This window comes from Centropristis striata, chromosome 22 (genome assembly GCF_030273125.1).
Source record: "Centropristis striata isolate RG_2023a ecotype Rhode Island chromosome 22, C.striata_1.0, whole genome shotgun sequence".
NCBI lineage: Eukaryota > Metazoa > Chordata > Actinopteri > Perciformes > Serranidae > Centropristis > Centropristis striata.
Genome location: NC_081538.1, coordinates 31,349,105 through 31,363,509, shown reverse-complemented (window position 1 = coordinate 31,363,509; position 14,405 = coordinate 31,349,105). Strand labels below are relative to the sequence as shown.

General features: G+C 43.8%; 1 protein-coding gene across 2 annotated transcripts in view; it reads right to left on the bottom strand.

Annotated features, from left to right (window-relative positions):
- lrp6 (low density lipoprotein receptor-related protein 6) overlaps positions 1–14,405 on the bottom strand; it is a 42,481-nt gene that overhangs the window by 9,216 nt on the left and 18,860 nt on the right. For both annotated transcript variants that reach the window (XM_059325928.1, XM_059325929.1), the window contains 9 exons: positions 11,073–11,289; positions 9,490–9,779; positions 8,257–8,483; positions 7,997–8,181; positions 7,329–7,655; positions 7,038–7,240; positions 5,692–5,903; positions 3,043–3,233; positions 1–197 (listed from right to left, as the gene is read on the bottom strand). The exon at positions 1–197 is cut by the window's left edge and continues 13 nt beyond it. In XM_059325928.1, the coding sequence (XP_059181911.1) occupies positions 1–197; positions 3,043–3,233; positions 5,692–5,903; positions 7,038–7,240; positions 7,329–7,655; positions 7,997–8,181; positions 8,257–8,483; positions 9,490–9,779; positions 11,073–11,289 (2,049 nt within the window). The remainder of the gene's footprint in view (positions 198–3,042; positions 3,234–5,691; positions 5,904–7,037; positions 7,241–7,328; positions 7,656–7,996; positions 8,182–8,256; positions 8,484–9,489; positions 9,780–11,072; positions 11,290–14,405) is intronic.

Here is a 14,405-nt window from a genome sequence, read left to right as displayed (position 1 = left end):
GTCCAGCTGGTGCACGGCGTGGATGTCGCTGAGGTAGGCGATGCGGGCCTGGATCTTGGTGCGTCCCTCCCTGGTGGTCTTGTCGATGCGTTCGATCATCTGCTGCTGCTTGTCGATCCAGTACAGGTGGCTGCCGAACACCGTCAGCCCCACCGGCTGCAGGATGTTGGAGTCGGCGATCACGATCCGGTTGGCTCCTGGTGGAGTCATTTAAAAACACCGGAGGAAAGAAACAAAACAAGGTTGGAGGAAAAACGCTCAGGAGCAGAAATAACCAAACGGGTGAGGAACTGAGGGAGGAGGAGGAGGAGGAGGAGGAGGAGGAGGAGGAGGAGGAGGAGGAGGACAAGACAACTTTATTTTTCACAGTTCAACATTCAATGTTTACTGTTTATTTAAGCACAACAACAAAACATCTCAAAGTCTCATTTAGGTGTAAAACACATGTATGTTAAAAAAGTTTTATCTTATTTGTAATTTGTTTAAGTTCAGCAGCTGACTGATACAGTAATGATGTTTAATTTTGTTTATTTGTTGAATTTTAATAATCCATCCATCCATTTTACTATCCTGCTGCCCTCGCGACCCGGCCCTGGATAAGCGGAGGAATTTTTAATGATATATATTTAAAGCACTAATGAAAAAAATATCTAATTTTTTGTTTGTTTGTTTAAATGGTAAGCAATATAAAATCACTAAAAATAAATGTTATAGTTTTATTTATGTATTTATTTATTAAATTTAAATGGTCAATTTTTTTTCTTTAATTAATTTTTAATTTGTATTTATTTAATGTTCAGCAGCTGACTGATACTGAACATACAGTACTAATACTTATTTATTTATTTATTTTTATTAGTTTAAATAGCCTGCAATTTACTAATATTACTTAGTAATAATTCTAATTATTTTTGTATATATATTTGATTGATCGATTGATTTACTAACATTGAGGCAAAAAAAATATAATTTTTAAATATATTTATTTTTTCTTTCTTTATTCAATTCAATTCAGTTTAAATGCTCAACAATTGTTTATTTTTATCTTTTAATTAATCTTTAATTTTTTTTTTCCCACTTTTTCATTTCCAGAACTGGTTGGCAATGTAATAAAGTGTCTGTATAATTAATAATAAAACAGGTAAATATCTTTTAATAAAGTTATTCATCATATCGGTGCACAATCCTGACAGAAATTATTTTTTTCTTCCCGTTAAAAAACGCCACAATGTGAATCCACCAACATGTTTGTTTGTTTATTTCTGTCCTAGTTGTTGTGACTGTGAGCGTCCTGCAGGGGGCGACAGAGTCCCTGCAGAGGACCAGACCGACTGGTTCTGTCCCCGTTACTCCCCCGTCCTCTCTACATTCCTGCGTGGGGAGAATCTGTGGAGAATGTGAGGAATGTGCTGATCTCTCCAGGAACAACCAGAGCGTCCCCCGACTGCACCGGGACAGCACACTCTAAGGACATGGAAAGGTCTCCACAGGACCATAACGTCCCAGGACTCATCAAGTCAGAGGAACGTAAATAAAAACAGAATGTGTTCAACAGAACAAAGATCTAAATATTATCACATTCTGATTTATTCACATTTTACACCACAACATTCTGGGCTTTTATGTTTAGCATTATTTTTATTATTATTATTATTATTATTATTATTATTATTTATCATTTAATCAGTAAATCTGATTGATCGGGCTGTGAAAACATTCATTATAATAATAATAATAATAATAATAATAATAATAATAATAATAATGATAATAATAATAATAATAATAACATCTTCCTGCTGCTAACCTGCTCAGCTTCAAGTTTATTTAATTAAATATTAATTTATTCAAGGTAATTTATTTATCTTGGCAGCTTCAAAATCAAAATAAGTAATAAATAAATAAATAAATAAATAATCAAACAAATTGATTAAAAACAGGAAAAATAAGAAAATATTTCATATATATTTTAAAAATAGTTAACAACCAAAAATTGAAAGATAGATGGGAAAATATATATTTAAAATATATAAATATTAAATAAAATAAATAAATAAATAATAGGGGAATTAAAATAAAGGTACATTTAAACAGAAATATTCAGAAATATTCAGAAAATATGTAACTAATTAATTAAGTAAATAGGGCCTACGATTAAAACATATTTTAGTAGTTATTTTAATAGAGTATTAATTATGTATTTTGTCAGTTTACAAAATGGGAAAATATTATAATATATAAATACATATTTAAAATATATAAATATTAAATAAAATAAATAGGGGAATTAGAATAAAGGTAAATTTAAACAGAAATATTTATTCATGTAATTATTTAATCAGAGCCTACAATTAAAACATATTTTAGTGGTTATTTTAATGGAGTATTAATGATGTATTTTATCAGTTTATTCAGTATTTTATTGAATGTTTGAAGCTCTTTAATTCAGATTAAATCAGCTGTGGAGCGTCTGAGCCCTGCCTGTTGCCTGCAGGAATTCTCAGCTGTGGAGCGTCTGAGCCCTGCCTGTTGCCTGCAGGAACACTCAGCTGTGGAGCGTCTGAGCCCTGCCTGTTGCCTGCAGGAACTCTCAGCTGTGGAGCGTCTGAGCCCTGCCTGTTGCCTGCAGGAACACTCAGCTGTGGAGCGTCTGAGCCCTGCCTGTTGCCTGCAGGAACTCTCAGCTGTGGAGCGTCTGAGCCCTGCTTGTTGACTGTAGGAACACAGCTGTGGAGCGTCTGAGCCCTGCTTGTTGACTGTAGGAACACTCAGCTGTGGAGCGTCTGAGCCCTGCCTGTTGCCTGCAGGAACACTCAGCTGTGGAGCGTCTGAGCCCTGCCTGTTGCCTGCAGGAACTCTCAGCTGTGGAGCGTCTGAGCCCTGCCTGTTGCCTGCAGGAACACTCAGCTGTGGAGCGTCTGAGCCCTGCCTGTTGCCTGCAGGAACTCTCAGCTGTGGAGCGTCTGAGCCCTGCCTGTTGCCTGCAGGAACACTCAGCTGTGGAGCGTCTGAGCCCTGCCTGTTGCCTGCAGGAACACTCACCCGACAGGTCGCTGCTCTCGATGCGCCGCAGGTCCGAGTCGACCCAGAACAGCTTCCCCACCTCGTTGTCGATGGCCAGCGCCACGGGCTTCCCCAGCCCGCTGAAGAACAGCACCTCGCGCTCCGTCCCGTCCAGCGCCGCACGCTCGATCTTGGGAGAACGCTCCAGCAGGTTGGTGAAGTACATGTACCTGAGCAGGCGAGCAGGAGGGGAAATACAGTTAATAACTCTAATACAGCCGGAATAATACTGCAGGGAATGTGTCATAAGCAGTGTTTCTCCAGGTTTACAGCTTTATCCAACATGCATGCCGCCCGGGAGAAAATTTTGGGCATTCTTAAAGTAAAATGCATCAACCTGGTTCACTTTGAGAGATAAATGAGAGCAAACACCTCATATAACATTTTCAGCTAGCCTTGGTAATAACCATGCTGCCTTGCATGCTCGATTTGGTTTCTAACTGCAAGGCGGTATGGTGTCATGGCTAGGGATCGATAGAATGCTAACGTTAGCATGCTATCGATCGCCAGCTAACGTTAGCATGCTATCGATCGCCAGCTAACGTTAGCATGCTATCGATCGCCAGCTAACGTTAGCACGCTATCGATCGCCAGCTAACGTTTGCATGCTATCGATCGCCAGCTAACTTTAGCATGCTATCGATCGCCAGCTAACGTTAGCATGCTATCGATCGCCAGCTAACGTTAGCATGCTATCGATCGCCAGCTAACGTTAGCATGCTATCGATCGCCAGCTAACGTTAGCATGCTATCGATTGGCCGTTAAAGTTAGCACGCTATGATCGTTATAACGTGAAATTATAACTATCTTGAAATAACGTGACAATATCCAGCGTGTCCAGACGTGTGCGTCACTTTTAAGCGTCCTCTGGAAACACTTGTGTTGTGGTCTTTGTTTTCTAAATGCTGCTTTTGTGTTGTCAGACTGATGTTTTCTCAGTTTGCTTGTGTTTTCTTGAGTTGTAAACGTGCAGCCATGTAAAGACAGAAATGACACGCCGTTGTTTAAATAACATAAATAACATAAGGCTGTTTAGTTTGTTCAATAAAGGACAAGATATAGAGTTGTTCTATAGGAAAGGTTACCTTAAATGACTTGACGTGATCTGGCGCTCTATAGAAAATAAAATGAACTTGATTAAGGGGGGCGGGGCCTAATATAACAGGAGGAAACGGTGATAAAGAGGTGTAGCGGTGGCTGTAGACGGATCCTGATTGGTTCAGAGCGTCACAGTTTGTTTCTGGCCTGTTTTGCTCTCAGAACATCTGCAGACTTCATCTCCCGACCGCCTGCCGACCCACAGATTACTGCTGAAGGGAAGCCTGCAATTATGGTTCACAACAAGCGGCTCGGCAGCAGCAACGAGCTGCGAGAGACGCTCCGACACAAACCAGACGCACAAACTGACACAAACCCCGACACTGAGACTCTGATACTGAACTGCTGATGAAAACACAGAGCTGTGACTCTGTATCAGTCTCAGTTTCTATCTGACTCCATTTCCACCTCTGAAGCTCTGAAAGGCACCTTTTCTCTAAAAATTAATTCTAACACACCAAACTGACACCGTTCATCACAGCTAGAAGCTGTAAAAACACAAATTATTGTGAATTTTAGACTTTGTAACCCTGTTTGAATGTGTGACGAAACTATTCGGTCAGGAAAAATATCAGAAACTGAGCTGAAAAATAGAGATAATTAAATAGAAATCACTTTAGTCTACAGATCTGATTTCATACACTGAGCTCCAGTTTCACTCACTAACATCATCAACATGAAGAACTTTGGGCTCATTGGATCCACAAGAGTCTCAGCTTTACACTCAGACCTGATTTATGCAGCTCACAGACTGTTTAGGGACCCCAGGATGCACAAAGACCCGCACACAAGAGGACACAACAACACATTTACTGCAGGAGAAACACTGACTGTTATCAACATAAAGTGGGCATGTTATCAACATAAAGTGGGCATGTTATCAACATAAAGTGGGCATGTTATTGGCATAAAGTGGGCGTATTATCAGCAAAAAGTGGGCATGTTATCAGCATAAAGTGGGCATGTTATCAATATAAAGTGGGCATGTTATCAGCATAAAGTGGGCACGTTATCGGCATAAAGTGGGCGTATTATCAGCATAAAGTGGGCATGTTATCAACATAAAGTGGGCATGTTATCAACATTAAGTGGGCATGTTATCAACATTAAGTGGGCATGTTATCAGTATAAAGTGGGCATGTTATCAACATAAAGTGGGCATGTTATCAGCATAAAGTGGGCATGTTATCAACATTAAGTGGGCATGTTATCTGCATAAAGTGGGCATGTTATCGGCATAAAGTGGGCATGTTATCGGCATTGGTTTGGCATGTTATCAAGATAAAGTGGGCATGTTATCTGCATAAAGTGGGCATGTTATCAGCATTCGTTTGGCATGTTATCAAGATAAAGTGGGCATGTTATCAGCATTCATTTGGCATGTTATCAATATTAAGTGGGCATGTTATCAACATTAAGTGGGCATTTTATTAACATAAAGTGGGCATGTTATCTGCATAAAGTGGGCATGTCAGTCAGTGACTCGTGGACCCCTAGGACCCGTTTTAGTCCCTTGTGGGGACACGTACCCTCTCTCCGGGTTGACTACGATGGCTCTGGGTTTGTCGTGCTCCCCTCTCAGCACCACGCCGACCCGGCTGCCGTCGGTTCGAGTGACGTTGATGACGTTGGTGACCTCGCTGGTCCAGTAGATGAAGCGGCTGTAGATGTCGATGCTCAGGTCGTACAGCTGCAGACCCTGATTGGGTCCGCCCAGAGAGCTGGACACCACCGTCATGCTCTACAGGACCAGAGGTCAGAGGTCAGAGACAGAAACAGAAACAGACGGTTTGTAGATATAGTCCAATGTTGAAAACGAAAAATAGCCAAAAAGAAAGAAAAGTGCATAAAACACTGAGAATAAAAGACCATAAATCATTAAAAGCCTAGAAAACACTGATTCAAAATCCCCAAATCACTGAAGAGTCTATAAAATAGTAAAAATTTAAAATTATTGTTCATAATTTAAAATTACAAGAAAACAAATGTGGAAGGTGATAAAACAATGGAAATATATTTTTAAATAGTCTATAAATCACTGAAAACAACAGAAATTTAAATAGTCTCTAAAAAAGCTAGCCAATAGAATCACTAAAAAAACAATTGATAAAGCCCATAAATTACTGAAAAAAAACATACAATCAATGAAAAAATGTATAAATAAAAAAAAAATCACAAAATCGCTGAAAAAATAACTGAAGTCTTTAATACTCAAAATAAAAAAAAACAGGAAAATAGCCCATAAAGCATGTAATATAAGATTTTTTTTTTTTAAAAGCTCATAAAACAATGAAAATATGTTTTTAATTCACTAAAATAAAAAATTAAATTGATTTAAAATTAGTAAAAATAAGGAAATTAAAATATTCCCAAAAAATAACAAAAAAAGAAAAGAAATTACTGAAAAAGAAAGAAAAATAGCCCATAAATCCTTTAAAATTAGGAGAAAAAAGGTTATAAAACTAAAACTAAAAAAAATGTAAAAGCTCATAAAATTAAATTAAAATTAAAAATATATATTTTTAATATACAATAAATCACTGAAAAAAAATTAAATAGTCACTATAAAAATAAATTACTGAATTAAAAAAATTGTCTATAAATATTTATATCCCATAAATCATTATATCATCATCACCATCAGATCAGGGAAACGTCACATTCTGTTTTTTAATGACTTAAGATTGGTTAAATGGTTGTTGTGAAGGTGACACATGAACCAAACTGAAACAGTTCAGGTTGATACTCTGTGAGGAGGTGGTGCTCTAGGGGGCGTGGCCTTGGGCGGGGCTTTGGAGACAGGGGGGGTATTGTGGGGGCGTGTCCCTGGGGGCGGGGCATTGGGCGTGGCAATGTCCCTGGGGGCGGGGCCTACCTGGTTGCCGTCCTCCTGCGCGCGGCGGATGACGTTCTGCTTGGAGTCGATCCAGTAGAGCTGCTTGTCGAGCGGGTCGTAGTCGATGGCGCGGACGTTCCTCAGGCTGTGGATGGGCAGGATGATGTCGGGGCTCTGCTGCTCGTCCATCACCATGCGGTTGATGGCCGTCTTCTGGCTGAACAGCAGGAAGGAGGTGGGAGCTGAGGACGGAGGGACAGAGAGGACACGTTAGAGACCTGGGGGACTCGGACCTGAAGGTTTGGGTGGTGGCGAGGCGTCGGCGCTGACCGCTGCACGTCTTGTTGTCGTAGTTGAGGGAGAAGTGGGCGGGGCATCCGCAGACGAAGCTGCTGACGGGCACGGCGAGGCAGAGGTGGGAGCAGTGTCCGTTGGTGGAGGCGCAGGCGTTCCAGCCGCCCTGACGGGACGAGTGGAACACCAGGATGTCCATCACGTAGTCCAGGTGGCCCTGGATCACCGTCCGGTTCTGACCGCTGGTCTTGTTGGCGCGCTCGATGCTGCGCTGGCTCCAGTCCGTCCAGTAGATGTAGTCCTGGTACTGGGTCAGACCGAACGGGTGGGGCAGGTCGTCAGCAATCACCTCCCGGTCCTGACCTGGGGGGACACGGGGACACGGGGATACCGGCTTTAATAAACAACAACCACAGAAAGTCTGGAAACTTTTGACTCCAAGCACACGACTGAGGAATATAGATTATGATGCATTATTAACTGAAAATTAAAAAAATGTAAATACAAATTTAATAAATCACTGAAAAGAAAAAAAAACAGTCCATAAAACACTACAAGAAAAGGAAAAAAATAGTATATAAAACACCAACAATAAAAAAGTATAGATCAGTAAAACTAGAAACAGCCACTGAAGAGAGGAAAAGAAATGTAGCATTCTGCTTTTTAACTTGTGAAGGATTTAATGTGGACACACAGAAACTCACCGAGCATGTTGGAGGACTCGATGAGCGTGGTGTCCAGGTCGGTCCAGTAGAGGCGGCGCTCGGCGTAGTCGATGGTCAGCCCGTTGGCTCGGCCCACGTCGGCCACCAGCGTGATGCGGCCGGTCCCGTCCATCGCCGCTCGGTCGATCTTTGGCTTCCCGCCCCACTCGGTCCAGTACATGTACCTGGAGACAACCAGCGTTACTCCAGTTATTCTATCCATCTACCTCCACCTCCTCCTGGGTCAGTTCCAGCCTCACCCTTCAGCCGGGTCCAGAGCCAGAGCTCGAGGACTGTCCAGGTCCTTCCACACCAGGACCTGCCGGTGCTGCCCGTCCAGCTTGGCCACCTCGATGCGGTTGGTGCCGGTGTCGGCCCAGTACAGGTTCTTCCCCAGCCAGTCCACCGCCATGCCTTCTGGGTAGTCCAGGCCGAACTCCACCACGTGCTCCAGGGCACTACCGTTCATGAAGGCCCGGCTGATCGTCTGCAGGGGGACAGGGACAAGAACCAGGTCAGAACCAGGTCAGAACCAGGTAGAACCAGGTCAGAACAGGTAGAACCAGGTCAGAACAGGTGGAACCAGGTCAGAACCAGGTAAAACCAGGTCAGAACAGGTCAGAACAGGTAGAACCAGGTCAGCACACCAGGGTCCATGAGTGGTGTTGGGGTGGAGGGTGTTGGGGATGGAGGGTGTAGGGGATGGAGGGTGTTGGGATGGAGGATGTTGGGATGGAGGTAGTTGGGATGGAGGTAGTTGGGATGGAGGATGTTGGGATGGAGGATGCTGGGGATGGAGGTAGTTGGGATGGAGGTAGTTGGGATGGAGGGTGTTGGGGATGGAGGATGTTGGGGTGGAGGATGTTGGGGTGGAGGGTGTTGGGGTGGAGGGTGTTGGGATGGAGGGTGTTGGGGATGGAGGGTGTTGGGGATGGAGGGTGTTGGGGATGGAGGATGTTGGGATGGAGGATGTTGGGATGGAGGGTGTTGGGATGGAGGGTGTTGGGATGGAGGGTGTTGGGGATGGAGGGTGTTGGGGATGGAGGGTGTTGGGGATGGAGGGTGTTGGGATGGAGGGTGTTGGGATGGGGGATGTTGGGGTGGGGGATGTTGGGGTGGGGGATGTTGGGGTGGAGGGTGTTGGGATGGAGGGTGTTGGGGATGGAGGGTGTTGGGGATGGAGGGTGTTGGGGATGGAGGGTGTTGGGATGGAGGGTGTTGGGGTGGAGGGTGTTGGGATGGAGGGTGTTGGGGTGGGGGATGTTGGGGTGGAGGGTGTTGGGATGGAGGGTGTTGGGGTGGAGGGTGTTGGGATGGAGGGTGTTGGGGTGGAGGGTGTTGGGGATGGAGGGTGTTGGGGATGGAGGGGGTTGGGGATGGATGGGATTTTTTCCCTTTTTTATGTGAAGCACCTCTTGTATGAAAAGTATTACAAATAAAGACTGTCTGTCTGATTGATTGATTGATTGATTGATTGATTGATTGACACTCACCTTCAGCGTGATGTCCGTCCAGTAGATCCGGTTGTCGGTGACGTCGAAGTCCAGCGCCGAGGCCTCCTTGACGCCGGTGAGCGGGATGGCCACGTTGTTGTTGTTGGTCTCCAGGGAGATGCGGCGGATGTCGGTGTGGCGGGAGAAGAGCAGGAAGGCCTCGGGGACGATGCAGGTCCTCATGTCAGAGATCAGCTCCAGACCGATGGGACAGCCGCACTGCACGCCCACAGGCTTATAGAGACACAGGTGGCTGCAGCCGCCATTACTGTCCGCACACGGGTTGGTACCTGAGGGGGCGGGGCCATGGAGGGGGCGGGGCCAGAGAGGGGTGGGGCCAGAGAGAGGCACGTTAAACAGTTTGTTTTAACACTCTGAACCCAAACCAGCTGCTGCAGGGAGTTTTTACATTTTACTCACTGTGGCTTTGTTTCACTGCAATATATAAAATATTTGGCCAAAAATCCAGCATTTATCGTAGAAAGAAACTGTAAAAACAAGCTTTACCGTCAGAGTTTGAACTTTCCGACGGTCCTTGAACGCATCACCAGTTATAAAAAGTGACCATTACTAGTGTTAAATGTTGATATTAGTGTCAGAATCTCTTTATTCTACATGTGTCAGTGTTGGTGCTTTAGCTCTGTGTCAATTATATTCTGGAGTTCCTCAGGGTTCATTTCTAGGACCTCTTTTGAATTCTGAACTCTCTGAACCCCACGTATGTTTTCCTTAAGAAAATCGGCAAAAAACCCTCCGTTTATCGTAGAAACAAACTGTAAAAACAGGTAACAAGTTTCCGTTATAAAAAGTGACCGTTACTTGTGTTAAATGTTGATATTAGTGTCAGAATCTCTTTATTCTCCATGTGTCATTTAAAATAAACCAGATCCTGTTAAAAACATTAAATTCTCATCAGAGACACTGAAGACATGATTGATTCTGCTGAGAATCTGTTTACACAGAGCAGAGAGGAGAGGACAGGAGAGGCTGTTTACACAGAGCAGAGAGGAGAGGACAGGAGAGGCTGTTTACACAGAGCAGAGAGGAGAGGACAGGAGAGGCTGTTTACACAGAGCAGAGAGGAGAGGACAGGAGAGGCTGTTTACACAGAGCAGAGAGGAGAGGACAGGAGAGGCTGTTTATTTGGTAATTTTGTGTCCTTTTTGTGTTTCTTTGGTAATTTTGTCTTTAATTTGACTTTTGGTGATAATTTTGTGTTTTTTGTGTCATTTTACATCTTTTTTGTCATTTGTAAAAACATTCATGACACTTATAATTCATAATTTATCAAAGAAATCCAACTTTTTTTCTGATTTCTGTCATTCTAACTGTGTTATTCTATACATGTTGTTCTCATTGTGCTGATTCCATAAAGCTGCAGGACTTAGAGATTATATATAGATTTTATATGTTGCAGTGAAACACGAGGACACAGAGAGGAGAATGTAAGAAAACTCCCTGAAGCTGCTGTTTGGGGATCAGAAGGTTGAATACTGAGCTCAATAATCACAGCCCTGAGTCAGGAGAGTATTTAATGTACTGGATGTTGTGTTGCCAGAGGACCGGCCGTCTGGTGGACTCACCGGAGGCCTGGTGGACGTACGTGGCCTTCAGGCCCATCAGGTCTGGCAGCTGGTCGATGATGAACTCTCTCTCCGCGGTGCGTTTGTGGACCCGTTCGATGCTGCGGCGCTGCCAGTCGGTCCAGTAGATGAAGTCTCCCAGCAGCGTGAAGCCGAAGATGTGCGGCAGTTTGTCCTCCACCAGGACGCGGCGGCCCGTCCCGTCCATGTTCATCACCTGGAGACATCAGGACGGTTAGTTCACCTCCAGACGCTTTCCCATCATGCCCGGCGGCCTGGCAGCACATCGCAGCACCGCTAATTAGAAGCAACAGCCGAGCAAACAAACGGCGGCAGCATATGGACGCCACATTTCTCTTCTTCTGTCCTCACACAGACTGACAGACTCTAAAGTCACTACAGAGCTCCAGGACCTGAACGCTGCTGAAACAGATCTCTGACTGAAGCCGACTACAAAGATCTGATCAACAAAGAGACGACGAGGCACGGCTGCCATGTTTATTAACCCGTTCACACCTCAGGAGGATATCGCTGCCTGCACAATCAGCTTTATCCTCAAGCTTATCTCTCAGAATAAAACTACAACTCACACGATATAAAACTACAACTGACGATATAAAACTACAACTCACTGACTATAAAACTACAACTCACCGACTATAAAACTACAACTCACGATATAAAACTACAACTCACACGATATAAAACTACAACTCACACGATATAAAACTACAACTCACACAATATAAAACTACAACTCACTGACTATAAAACTACAACTCACCGACTATAAAACTACAACTCACGATATAAAACTACAACTCACACGATATAAAACTACAACTCACACGATATAAAACTACAACTCACACAATATAAAACTACAACTCACACGATATAAAACTACAACTCACACGATATAAAACTACAACTGATGATATAAAACTACAACTCACTGACGTTCACGATTATACCAGTATATATTTTTTTAATGCATACCATGATATTGTCAACATTCCTACTTGTTGCCGTGGTGACGTAAAGGTTTCCATTAATGACCCAGACCACATTTCAACCTACTGAAAGTTTATCTAAACTATTAATAATATAAAGTTATTTAGTGTTGTGTTGCTCAGCAGTGTGTATCACCCGTGTGGGACCACTATGAACGGGACATCGGGGGGGAGTGGGATATTTGACGTCTAACGCACACCTCCACCTGGTCGGACAGTCATCAATCAGCTGCAGCCGGCATCACTAACTATGCACAGAGTCCACCGCTTGCTGTAAACAAACCTGTATCACTAACTGTACACAGAGTGTCCAGTGCTTATTGTAAACAAACCGGCATTCTAACTGTACACAGAGGGTCCAGTGCTTATTGTAAACAAACCGGCATCACTAAATGTGCAGTGTCCAGTGCTTATTGTAAACAAACCAGCATCACTAACTGTACACAGAGTGTCCAGTGCTTATTGTAAACAAACCAGCATCACTAACTGTACACAGAGTGTCCAGTGCTTATTGTAAACAAACCGGCATCACTAAATGTGCAGTGTCGGAATCAGAATCACTTTTTATTGTCACTGTACCAGGGTACAATGAAATTAATAAACACCACCAAGTCAGTGCGAGAGACAATGTCTCAGAAATAATAATAATAATGATAATATACAAATAATATACAAACAGACATAAGGTGAATTTTGAACTTTGAATTTCAGCAGTGAAAAATAAATATGGTCCATATACATGTGAGATATTGCACTTGTTTGGAGGTATTGCACAAGAGGGAAGATCAGTTCATACTGCAGTTAAGGGTGATTATGGCCTTGGGAAAGAAGCTGTTCTTGAGTCAGTGTCCACTGCTTATTGTAAACAAACCGGCATCACTAAATGTGCAGTGTCCACTGCTTATTGTAAACAAACCGGCATCACCAAATGTGCAGTGTCCACTGCTTATTGTAAACAAACCGGCATCACTAAATGTGCAGTGTCCAGTGCTTATTGTAAACAAACCTGCATGCTAACTGTACACAGTGTGTCTGGTGCTTGTTGTAAACAAACGGAGATCGCCAAGTGAACACATACTGCTGCAGCACAAACACACTGTACTGCTACAGAGCTAACTGTTAGCCTGTTAGCACTATAAAAAGGGCAGAATATCACTTTGCCTTCTTGGAATCACTATGAACGCCCTAAGGAGAACAGCTGGCACAGATCTTTCCAGCAATATAGCGGGACATTTGCAGGACCACATGATGAAAGGGGCTTGTGTCACTTCCAACTTCCAACAGCTAGTGTCAATCCACTGTGTTTGTAAAAATAAGAAGGAAACAGTGTGATAAGATGAAATGTGTGCAGAAATGTCAGGAATCCTCAGCTTGTAATGTGCCCCAGGCCTTTAACAGAGAGCCCCACATGGCCCAACGCCATCAGAGAGAGAGAGAGAGAGAGAGAGAGCGAGAGGGAGAGAGAGAGAGCGAGAGCGAGCGAGCCTCAGTATAAATATAACCCGTTTCCCTCCTCAGCCTGAAGTCTCCTCTGGTTTGGGAGTTGTGACCGCAGTGTGGTGACGGTTTCAGATTCGGGCTCTATTCTAAACAGAGCCGACCACAGCTGGAGTACACGCCGCAATCGGAACCAGATGTGGGATCCACCACAGAACCCGGGTCCTCCGAGGAACCTGGGGGGGGGGGCGGGGGTCAGGTGGGGTCGCCCCCCCCCCCCATCGGAGAGGAAAATGAAAAACACGGCGTGATGGCGTGAGGATGGAAACCACAGAGGAAGAAAGGAGAGAGTTGTATTCTCAGAGCAGCTGGACTGGTGAGAGCCTGCAGCGGGCGCCGCCGCCACGCTCTGATGTGGACGCCGTTAACAGCGTCACTGACTGACGGACACACTCTCATATCATCTGACACCAACATTTCTCTCCTTTTTACAGGAAAAATCAAGTTTCAAAAAACCTCAAATGAAAGTGATTCCACATCTGGCTGAAACAGAAAGTTTATGATATCAGTAGAAAAATCACCAAAAAGACTTTCGCTTCGAGTTTAGGGAAATATTTAACATTTCTACTTAAATTCAATACTTTATTTTGAAGTCTGACAGGAAGCATCAGTCTGTGGTGACCCCTGGTGACCCCTGTGTGTCTGAGCGCCCGGCAGGCAGTCGTGTTTAACAGCGAGGAGCCGCCAGGAAGCAGCAGGAGAAGAAGAACTCACAGCGTTCAGCTCCTCTGGTCCTCCCAGAAAATAAAACTACAACTCCTACTGAATAAAAAACCACAACTCCCAGAAGAACTCATTCTAAAAATAAAACTACAACTCTTAC